Here is an 11568-nt window from a genome sequence, read left to right on the forward strand (position 1 = left end):
CACGGGAGCCGGCCATCCCAGCTCTGCAGCAACCACTGCTCCTCCCCCGGTCAGCTTCCGTGGTGATGACATGCTCTGTGTTGGTGCCACGGAAAATCTGGACCCCTTATTCAGATCTCCAATGACCAACAACCCCTGTCACCCAGCTGCAACCTTGTCACCCCACGTCCATGGTGGCAGCAGAGATGAGAAGGAGCTGAGTGGTGTTTGTGGGGACTCGGTGGCCTCCCTTCACCCATCACCACGTCTGAGAAGACAGCATAGTGGCGCCCTGGCCACGGGGACAAGAGAGCAAGGTGAGGTGTGACTGATTCCTCGACCCTCTCCAGGTCCCTGCACCTCTGCCCCTCCCGCCAATGCCCAAGGACATGGCCACGTGGCTCACCTGGGGGACACAGCTCCAAGTCCCTCGGTCTGGAGCCCAAGGAGCCCACAGCTAGAGGACGGCTCTCCAGTCAGTGAGGTCACGGCTGCAGCTCAGCCCCAGCGACAGAGAACACAGCCAGCAGCCAAAAGCTTCATTTTATTTCATGCTGGGACTGAAGGCCCACGGATGCCCTTCTCCACCGTCTCACCGAGAAAGTAGCCCCGCCCATTCCCAGCCTCCCAGGACCTGGTCCCAGGCCCACAGAGCAAATGCCTAGCATCGGGATGGTTTTTTGAATCGAACGCAGAGTTCCTCCAGGGCCCTGAGCCTGTGTGGCTCAGCCCTAGGTCAGTCTGGGTCTGCCGTCCAGGAGGACCCGGGCCAGGGGTCCGCAGGAAGGGTGCATGGGAGAGCCCCAGGGTGGTCTTCCAGGAGCCGGTGGGGACAGAGTCTGGGGTCCTCAGGGAGGCCAAGGCTCTCCTCTAGTTTTATGCGGCTGTTGTTAGCCCCCTTCGAAACTGGCAGAGCAGGCAGATCAACCCAAGAGCCTCTCCCCAGCGGCTGCGGGCTCCAGGACAGGCGAGGCCTCGCCTCCGGCCTCACATGGTGTAGGCCGCCCAGTAGAGGACGTTGACGGCCACGAAGGCCGCCGGGAACACCACGCGGGCATAGACGTCAATGGTGTCGGCGTCAACGCGCTTGAAAAGTGCACGGAGGCCCCCCTGACCCCCCGAGCGGCCCGCCGCCTGCTTCTTGGCCTCTCCGGTCTCCATCTCCACACACCTGTAGGAGCCCATGAGGTTCCCAGGCCCGCGGCAGTGCCGGCGGGACACGGCCAGCTCCTGGGTGGCGCCGGCGGCTGACAGGGAGAGGAGCACGATGGCATTCTTCACATCCACCTGCACGGCGGGGCGTGGCAGGGTAGCAGACAGGGCTGAGCCAAGGGCAGGCTCCCCACACCAGGACCCCAGCCTGGGCCAGTGCCTAAGTCCCCCCGCGTCTGGCAGCAGGATGGGCCAGAGTCTGGACCTGCTCTCGTGTGCCGGGGGCTGCAAGTGACCTCCCCAGAGCAGTGGGCAGAGGGTCCTGAGCAGGTCCCGGGACAAGGGGCCCCAGCAATGCTGCCCCTCCATGTTGGGGCTAGAGGGAGTGGGGACTAGGGGCCACTGGGAGCTGATGGGGGAGGCTGTCCTTGACCCTGAACACGAGGGAGCCAGTAGGCTCAGCCTCACCTCTGCTTTCTGCTCCTTGACCTTGACCTTGGCCTTCTGCTTCTTCCTGTAGTCAGCATTGAAGTGGGCGAAGGCGTACTCCACCAAGGCGGCAAACACGAAGACATAGCAGATCCAGAAATACACATCAAGTGCCTTGATGGCCGAGGCCCGCGGGAGGGAGGAGCGGGCACTGACCATCAGCGTGGTCATGGTGAGCACCGTGGTGATACCTGCTAGGGAGGGGCGGTGACAGTGCCGGGGCCCCGCCATCTCCCTACGTCCCCACCCCCGGCCCAAGTGCAGGTCAGGCTCCTCTGACCGGACCTGGCCCGGCTGGCCACGGGCCCAGGACAGCTGGGAACATGGGGCTGGGAGGCAAGACCTGGGCTCGTGGCTGGCAGGGCGGGGGTCCTATTTCTGAGCTCCTGCCCTTTGGCCAGCTCCCTCTGAGGAAGGTCAGGGCCCCGCACCTAGAGACACCCTGGCCGGCACCGCTGCTTGGCTGATCCAGAAGGAGACCCAGGACATGGCGACGAGGAGGACGGACGGCATGTAGGACTGGATGATGTAGACGCCGCGGTTCCTCCGGAGGCGGAAATGCAGGCTGAGCCGGGGGAACTGGCCGGCTGTCGGGGAAGCGCTCCGGGTTGGGACCCGCCTCACACACACGGTGGCGCTCCGGTGGAGAGGCCCCTGTGAGCCGCAGACCCCAGCCTTCGCCACCTCCCCCACACAGCCTGATGGGTCAGGGATCTCCCCTGCCCAGGCTCTAGTCCTGGAGGGAGGCTGGCTCCCTGCAGGACCACCCAGGGGAAGGAGAGGAGATGGGTTCTGGGTCCACACTGGCCCAGGCTCCTACCCCAGCCATGCGGCCAGCCCAGCTCTCCTGGCCCTCCTCGGGGCACAGCCAAACGAAAAGAGAGGGCCAGCTGGGCTCACTGGCACCAGTGAGCTGGGAAGGGGCAGGAAGGACCAGGAGACAAAGCAGCCCCAGGGGACGCCTGGGTGGCTCAGTTGGTTAAGCAGCTGCCTTCGGCTCAGGTCATGATCCCAGCGTCCTGGGATCGAGTCCCACATTGGGCTCCTTGCTCATCGGGGAGCCTGCTTCTCCCTCTACCTCTGCCTGCCATTCTGTCTGCCTGTGCTTGCTCTCTCTCCCTCTCTCTCTCTGACAAATAAATAAATAAAATCTTTAAAAAAAAAAAAAAAAAAAAGCAGCCCCAGGAGGCATGGCCCCTGACGTCCTGGCCCCTCATGTTCCCCAAACCCCAGGGGCTGCTGCCTCCAGGGAGCAGCAAAGGCCGGAGGAACAAGGCCGAGAAACCTGACGGCCGCCCACACTGTGGTGTCCAGAGTCCCTGGGTGCAGCCTGTGCCCGTCCGTGGTTTTCCAGTGTCTCCTCGGGGGTCCCGAGTGCCAGCTACTGGCTTTGTTAAAGGGGCCAGAAACCCGAAAGTCGGCTCGTGGGGAGAAGCTGCGAGAAGCCGCGTTACCGGATTTGAAGTTTCTCAGCTCAGTGGCGAAGCGGTAGCTGGTGATGGTGAACTGGGCCAGGTGCAGCTCGTTGAGCCCGTGGATCCGCTCCTGGTTCTCTGACCAGTAGTACACGACATCCTCGGACGAGTAGCCATCTGCGGGAGAGCCCCGGCGGGCAGCGGAGCCTGGTACCCCCTACCCCCGGCAGCCCCCAGCAGGAGCCTCCCGTGCACATGGGGAGCCCAATGCAGCAGCGACAGGGGACAGCACGAGAAGACCCGGCCAGGGACGAGAAGGCCCGTGGCTGTGCCCAGCACCCCAGGGAGGCGGACAGGGCAGGTCACCATCTCTGCCGGGTGACCCACAGCGGCTGTCACGCTGGACGAGTGCTATAGATATGTGCCTCGTCTGGGCTCCACACCCGCCTGTCCCGGGCAAGGCACTGGCCCCTGGGACGAGGGCCGGGCCTCTCAGGCCTTCAAGCTCCCTCCCTTCGGCCTCAACTCCACGGGGCCCATCTCAGATGCTTTCCGGTCCCCGAGCCAGGTCAGCTGCAGTGGTCCCTGATGGTGTGAGTGCCCTGCCCCCCTCCCCCAGCAGAGTCGGGAGCGGCCGGCGGCCCGAGGCACTCACAGCTCTCCAGGAGCAGCATGCACTCCTGCTCGTCCATGGGGTACTTGGCCAGGTCCATGTCGCAGGCCACTGTGGACGTGATTCTGCCCAGACAACGTGCTGGTGAGGTCTCCGGGAGGCAGGCCGGCGCCCGCCATCCTACTTCTCCTGCCCCCTCCCCCACCCAGTGGGCCCCCTCCAGCGAGGGCGGCCGGTGGCCTCTGGGGCTCTGTCAGGGAGACGCTGGCCCCAGGGGGAGCGTGGGCCGCTGCGGTCCACAGATGGACACTCGTGCCTCTTCCTTCGGGAATCGCAGCTGGGCTCCCTTCACTTCGTTCGTCCTTCCAAATGCCTGTTTGGCTAAGCCGGAGAGGGGGGGCTTGGAAGACAAGGGTGCCCGAGCACCCGACCTGCGCTGAAGGACAGCTTCTGGGCGTTCCTGCTGACCGGGCAGTGTGGGAAGAGGCCGGGGTTGCCAAACGTTCTGACTCTCCAGAAGAATTTAGACTCTTATGTAAATCTCCTGTTGGCAACTAATGCTGTTTTTAAAAGGCACGTGTCAGAAGCACGTGTGGAAACAAATGCATGGACATTCGTGTTCACAGCGGCCCGACCCACGATGGAGCCGCCCAGGGCTCCTGAATGCACGAGGGGGCACCAGGCCACGGAATGCTACTCAGCCACAGAAGGGACAAAACCCCGATGAACGTCACAACACGGGTCACCCCAGAAACGCTGCTGAAGGGAGGAAGGCAGACACAAGAGGACACGTCACGCATGACTCACTCGACGTGAGAAGTGCAGAATGGGCAGAAAGTAGGTTCGGGGGGAGGGTGGTGAGGGAATGCTCGGGGGCCCGGGTCTCCTTTTCGGGGAAGGAGACGTTCTGGAATCAGACGGAGGTGATGTTTGCACAACACTGCGAGTCTACTGAACGCCGCGGAGTCGTTCGCGCAGAAATAGGTGAATTTCATGTCATGTGACTCTCGCCCCCGCGGAGAAAACAGAAAGGCACCGCGTTGGCCAAAAAGCTGCACCTGCGGGCTTCCCGCCGCCCCTCCGCAGCTGCCGTGGGTTCAGCCGTGCCCAGAGGCTCCGGACCCCCCCCACACACACACTGGCTCCCTGCGGGGCCTCTCACTGGGACCAGGCCTGGCTCACCGGACGCTGTAGAGGATCACCCCGTCGGGCTGCAGCCGGATGAGCTTGTTCTCCACCGTCACGTCGTGGAACCAGGCAGACTTGGCATTCACAATGAAGGTGTCTGGGAGCCACAGCTTGTCCACGAAGCGGCTGTCCAGCCCCAGAGTCTCGTTGGTGTGGTTGTAGGCCAGCCTGCTGTCCCGCCAGCTCTGGTGCAGAAACACGGTCATGGTGTACTCCTGCAGGGGGAGGCAGGGAGGGCCGCTGGCCATCAGCCCGGCTCCTGTCCTGGGGGCCCCGGGCAGGAGTGCGGCAGAGGGTGGCCGGCACCTACCATGTTCACCTCCGAGATGTGGTCGATGCTGGCCACCTCGATGGCGAGGGCCACGTTCACAGGGGGCCCTGCAAGGAAGGAGCTGAGGCCAGGCTCTCCACCCACTGAAAGCCAGGCAGGCAGGACAGGGCTTCACAGGGAGGACCGTGCTGGCGACGGTCTGCGGTGAGATGCTGAGAAGATCCAGCCTCCTGGCTGTCTCCTCGAGGGGCTAGCTGTCGAAATCTGACCCACTCCTCGGGGACCGCAGATGAACCCTCAGGGGAGCCATCCCGGAGCCAGCAAGGCTTGCACACGCTGCTGGACGCAGGAGTCGACCCGTGCCCCACCGGCCGCCCTCACCTCCGATGCCCGGCCGGAAGTTGCGAGCATAGCCCTCCATCAAGCCGTCCAGGTTGGGGAGCCAGGATATCTCCAGGTTAGAGCCAACATAGTCCCCAATATCGTTCATCGCTCTGGAAACAAAGGCCCACTGGTCACAGGCTGGGAGCCAGGGATGGGACCTAGGTCCTTCCTGGGAGACTACCGTGAAGCACCCCCAGGCCAGTCCCAGGAACGCCTGCCAAAAACGGGGAGCCCCAGGGAGGAGCAGGGCCCAAGATTCCTCCACCTCCCCCACCAGCCTCTCTGCTCAGCTGCCTCCTACCCACTGGCCTTGAGTGAGCGGGCTGGGTCAGGCAGAGTCCCCAGCCTCCCTCCACAACCGGCCTGAGGAGAGTGGCCAGTCCCAGAGTCCCCACCGCCCACTGAATCACATCAGAGGGCCTGACAAGGGCCCACGGTCTTCCTTCCAGCCTCGGAGGGTAAGGCGTTCTGCAGGAGGTGACTTGAGAGAAGAGATGTGGGACCAGGAAGCTGGTGGGGGGTGTTGGGGGGGTTGGATGAGGTCCCAAACCTGACCTAGGGCAAGGCGAAGGGTCCATCGGGACGCTGTAGCCCACCTCCTGCTCTCTGTCCCTTTCCAGGCAGGCCCAGGCCTGGCCCCAGAGCCCCCCAGCTTGTCTTGTGCTTCTAAAGCTTAGCCTGATCCCAGAAAAGCTGGGGCCGTGCCAAGGGTCGCAAGGGAGTCCCACTGACAGCCTGTGCTGGTCGTGTTTGGCCCCAGCAGAGCCGTGTCGTGTGGCTGGGACACGCCAGACTGCCAAAGGCTCCCCAGCAGCCCCACCTGCCCGCCCCTCCTTGTGCTCACCTGTCCTGGGGTAAACAGAGCCGCCCAAAATTCATGTCCACCCAGAACCTCAGAATGGAACCTTATTTGGAAATTGGGCTGTAATTAGTTAGTTAAGATGATATCACGCTTGATTAGGGTGACCTTAATCCAAAGAGCGGCGTCCTTACAAGAAGAAAAAGCAGACACACACAGGGAGAAAGTCCTGCTATAACAGAGGCAGAGATTGGAGAGATGCAGCCCCCAGCCAAGGGGTGCCACGGACCCCAGGAGGGCCCCAAACTGCCAAGAAGCCCAGGAATGCGTTCTCCCTCAGAACCTTCCAGGAGTCAGCCCTGCCCTCAGACTTGATCTCGGGCTTCTGGCCTCCAGAGCTGGGAAAGAACAGACATCCGTGGTCTTTAGCCCCAGTTTGTGGTCACTTGTTAGAGAAGCCCCAGGAGACCCGCATACCCTGCCCCTGCCCGGAGGACAAGGCCTGTCCAGAGTCAGGCAGGAAGAGAGGAGGGCATTTGAGAACAGCACTCATGCGTTACTCTGGAATCATGCTGTACTCTCGGAAGGGGGTTCCAGAACACCTTGTCCCTTGTCTAGAGCTTGCCTGGGACAGCCCCTCCCCTGTCTCATCTACAGGCCTTTTGAAGAAGGTTGAATTTGAACCAAGAGCTCCTTAGCGAAAGAAATTCACAAACCCTGACCTACCCCCGGGGACCACCTCGGTCCCTCCAGACAACGACCTGGTCCAGAGCAGGGGTGGGCAGGTGATTTGGTAACGAAGTGTAAGAAGGACTTGAACGAAGTCCTGGCCCCAAGTGAAGCACAGTTAAACACACAGACAGAGGTCACCCTGAAGATCGGACAGGAAGGGACTGGAATGGGGTTTTATTTTTGGACAGCCCCAGCTGCCATCCTGCTGCAGCAGCCGGCCTGCCAGGAATGAGGCTGTCAGGAGACTCTGTCCTTCCCTGGCCTCGGGGTGGTGGCCCTGGCAGCCGCACCTTTCCTCGGCCAGGTCCCAGGCCCACTCGCAGGCATGAAGGCAGGACCATGGGGAAGCCCCTGCCCCTGAAGATCTCCTTGAACTGGAAGGATGCCAGCGGACTTCTTAGCCTTTGCCATCCCTAATGGAGTCCAAGGGGGAAAGGCTCCCGGCCCCATCTCACTTGTCACTTAGGACAGGGGCCGTTCATTTTTCCAGCTGTGAAGAGATGACAAAGGCCATCCAAGAAGGATGCCCGGCAAGCTAGCCTGGGATGTGGGGGCCTTGCTTTCCTCCCATGGTTCAGATGGGCAGCTAAAGGGGTGGACTGGGTCCACAGGCCATGTGCAGGGAGCTCAGCACAGGGCAAGCTTGTGGAGACTCTGACTAGTGCCTTGGGAGAGAGGCTCTGTTTCATCTGATGGCCTTGGACCCAACGATGGCCTAGGGTGGGGGCTCCCCTTGTGTAGACAGACAGAGAAGCTCAGGGACAGATGCCCAGACTCCCGGGATGAAGCAGGCCCCATGAAAACATTGGCGTCTTGCACCTGTCAGGCACCATCAGGCCTCTCTCCCTCGACTGACCCCTGTCACTTGTCTGTGACCCTGGGGACAAGGAAAGGTGGGTGTAGCTGAGCAAGGCAGCGGGGTCCTCTTCACCGTGCACACACAAGCCCACAGTCCCCAACAGCTTTGCTGTCACGGAAGCACCAGCTGCTCTGACACCTCAGTTACCAAGGCGAGGAGGAAGCCCACACCAGTAGCGCCGTGAGCCCGCACGGGAGCTACCCGCAGAGCTCCTCCAGGGACGCGGAGGCGCCAGTGGCCCAGAGCAGGGCGAGCCGCAGGGTGTGCAGCTGGCAAGCTCGGGCACCCACTGCACCAGTGGGTCCTCAGGCTCAGGGAAGGCACAACTTGGGCCCAACCCACCAGCGCCGCAAGGCACTTTCCTTCTTCTCCCACCAGGAAGCGCAGGATCTGCCCTGAGTCCAGCGGCCAGAGCAAGCACCTCCTGTCCGTCCTCCCACGCCGCTCCGCTCCGGGTGTGAGGACCAAGCCCGAGGGAAAGGAGGTGCTGTCCTCCTGGCTTCCGGAGTGGAGGGACACAGAAGCTGGGAGAGGAGGCTCAGGACTGACAGCAGGACACTGTCTGAAGGTTGCCACCCAAGGCCCATAAAGCCCAGAGGCTCTCCTCCTGGGGCCTCACTGCGCAGACAGACACATCCGTTACCCAAACCCTAAGCCAGATGTGGGTCAAAGTTCAGAATGTTTCTGTTTTTAGAAAGGCGATATAATGCACTTCCGGACTTGGGGTGTGGGGGAGGGTCTGGAGAATTTCCCAGCAGGAAAGTACACGCAGGCCCCAAAAGTAGGATAAATGAGCCTCATGGAAAAGCGAACAGTCTTTGCCACCCAATGAGCTTTGGTGTCAAACTTGGGCTAAGACTTTGGGATCCGAAGCAGCTGGGACATTTTGGAATCACAGCTGCGTGGCTGTGCTGGGCCCACAGCTGGTCCCAGGCCTCTAGGACATAAGTCCATGGTCACGCCTCAGTGCTTTGCCCTTCCTGTTACCTTGAAGTGGGAGGAGGGAAAAGGACCATGGAGCTCCATAAAAGAACAAAGCCCTCCCGAGGGCAGGGGTTGCGTCAACGCTGCCTGTGGTCTTGGGCACAATGGCCACACTGTGGTCAGACCCAGAGCTTCCTGGCTCTGCCCCCCACCCTACACATCTCCCCCCACGTCCCTGATATGTGCTGCCTGAGTGTCTATAACCCAAACACAGGCTGATGTTCAACCCTTTCCAGTTTCTAAGGGTCCAGAAGTCTGGAATGCTAGGGGAGGGGTGGGGGCTGTCCTTGTTCTGGTTTTCTGCAGCGTTTGCACCAAGATAATCCTCAAAAAGTCCCCTCACAACTCCTGTGGAAGGTGACGGGGAAAAATGCATGGGATGCCAGGCTACCTGGAGCCCATTTCAAGTCCCCAGAGAAGAGACAAACCAAGGGACCCTACTGGTTTCTGAGGCCAAAGGGAGGAAGCCACAGCCCTGCGGGGTCCTTCTTCTTAACCTCTTCCATCCTCCCCTCCCCCAACAGTTAGAAATCCAGAGTTGTCCTGCATGTCCCCCACCTCCTCACCTCCCTTCCCTACGCGCTCCCCCCACCCCCAACCAGGCAGTGGGCTCCTTCCCACCTGCATACTCTGGAATTCAGTGGATTCCATTTGAAAGGGCCCCGGAAAGGAGACTCCGGTGTCCTGAGCTGGAACTTTCTGACGACCACCCACAGCCCTCATCTCGTCCAGCCCTGCTAGCTGCAGCGGAAGCTCGTCTGTGTAGCTCTGCTCCCATGGGAAAAGGAGCAGCCTCCTCCCCCGTGTCCTCAGGATCGCTCCTTCCTGCCTGCCTGCAGCTCGTGCCGAGCCGAGCGCTCAGCCCGCGCCTGGAAGGGCACCAGCCAGCCAGGGACCGGCCAAGTGCCTCTGGGGCGGAGGACCCCAGCGAGCCCGGGCACCCGGGAGGATAGGGAGCGTCTCCCCCGCCCTCGTCCAGCCAAGCGGCGCCGGTTCAGCACCGGGACGGCGGACAGCACCCGGGGGCACCCGCAGCTGGCGTGGCCGCGGCCCGCGCCCCAAGGGCAGCGGCGCGGTGAGTCCGGAGAGAAGAGCCCGCGGGGGAGACGGGGTGGGAGGAGGAGAGTCCTCGCGGGGAGATGGGGGTGGACACGGGGGGATGAAAACGGGAGTCGACGGGGGCGATGAAGACGGGGGTGGAGGTAGACAGGCGTGGGGGGTGGGGATGAAGGCCCGAGGGTTCTCCCCACCGAGGGCGACCCTGGGAGCAGCGCGGACCCCGGGTCGCTTACCTGGCGCCGGGGGGCTGCTGCGCGCAGAGCAGCAGGAGCGGGGGCAGCAGCCCGGCCAGCGTGTCCATGGCCTCGGCGCTCGGCGCTGGACCGGGGACGGCGCCGAGGTCCCGCCGGTCGCGGGCGCTCGAGAAGTTGCTTCTCCGGCGGCCGCGGTAGCAGCACAGGCTGGGCGGGAGCCGGAGGGCGCGCGGCGCGGGCGCGAGGGCGGACGGAGCGCAGAACCCGGAGCCCGCCCCGCCCCGAACCGGGCCGCCCCCCAGCCGCCCCGCCCGTCCGCCCCCACCTGCCGCCCAGCCCGCCGCACTCCCGAGCCGCGCGGATTCCTCCCCGCCTCCGAGCCTCGCGGCAGCGCCCCGCCTCCAGCTCCCGCCCCGCCTAGCCGCGCCCCCCTCCCCGGGGGTCGGGCACTCCCCCTCCGCTTCACTGCCGCGGGGGAGGCGACCCAGCCCTGCGACCCGCCTGGTCGCCGCCTCCCGCTGCCCGGCCGGGCGCCTGCAGCCGGACGGGCTCGGCGATCCTCGTCCCCGGGGCTGTCTGTGGGGGACACAGGTCCCGGGCACCTGGTTCAGGCATTTGAGGAGGGCGGCGCGGGGAGGGGGCTAGCGCCCCTGCGGCGTTCACCCGCTGGTAGGAGAGACCCACCCCCCCACCAGCAGCTCCTTCCAAACCCCTCGCACTTGGGGGAAGAGCAGAGCCTGAGCGGTCACGGGGCAGAGCAGCTCTGCCCACCCTGAAAGGCCCGCCTGGGGGAGAGAAGGGAGGTGCGCCGTGGGGGTGCTCCCCCTGGCCGCGTCCCGGCCGCCGGATGCAGTGACTTCCCCGTCTGGCCTGATCAGGCTTTGTCATACCTGTCTGCTCCCCCCTGCAGGGCACTGCAGATGGCTGGGATGCAACGGGGGGGGGGGGGGGGGGGACATCCTCCCTCTGCACCCCACAAAGAGCTGAGAAAGTCAAGGCCTTGAGCGTTTTCTATTTTAATTCTTTTCAACTTAAAGTTCTAGGCAGTTTCCCTCAAAAAACTTTGTCATTGGTCTCATTTATTCACTTCTGGACTCATTATCAACTGACAATAGAAAGTGAATTCTCATGAAAACACCTAAGAATGAGCAAACTTGTTCTGGAGTGGGTTAAGCCTCCTTGTGAGACCGCAGACACCGGCCAGAGCAGGGGCAGGTAGCAAGGACTTTGCTGCCAGGAATTTCCAGCCCAGTCTGGAATGCCAAGTATCCAGGGATGGGGCTGGTTCCCAGCTTTCTTTCCTCGAGCCAGGAATAGGGGGGTAAGAGAGCCAGGCGGGTCTTGGTGCAAATACCTTTGGGTAGAGATGCAAAGACCTCAGCATGTTCCCATGCAGTGCGAATGTGCCTGTGCTCTGAACAAGTCTCAGGGCCTCGGGGCCACTTTCCTG

At 62.9% G+C, this 11568-nt stretch overlaps 1 protein-coding gene across 1 annotated transcript; it reads right to left on the reverse strand.

Annotated features, from left to right (window-relative positions):
- Positions 1-335: 335 nt before the first annotated feature.
- GABRD (gamma-aminobutyric acid type A receptor subunit delta) lies at positions 336-10372 on the reverse strand. The gene is made up of 9 exons (XM_047724370.1): positions 10158-10372; positions 5489-5601; positions 5147-5214; positions 4831-5051; positions 3691-3773; positions 3075-3212; positions 2052-2207; positions 1600-1811; positions 336-1266 (listed from the first exon to the last, which is right to left on the reverse strand). Exons 1-9 carry the CDS (start codon positions 10223-10225, stop codon positions 967-969), a joined length of 1359 nt encoding a protein of 452 aa, XP_047580326.1. The 5' UTR covers positions 10226-10372; the 3' UTR covers positions 336-966.
- Between the last annotated feature and the right edge of the window lie 1196 nt (positions 10373-11568).

Source organism: Lutra lutra, chromosome 4, assembly GCF_902655055.1.
Source record: "Lutra lutra chromosome 4, mLutLut1.2, whole genome shotgun sequence".
Classification (NCBI taxonomy): Eukaryota; Metazoa; Chordata; class Mammalia; order Carnivora; family Mustelidae; genus Lutra; species Lutra lutra.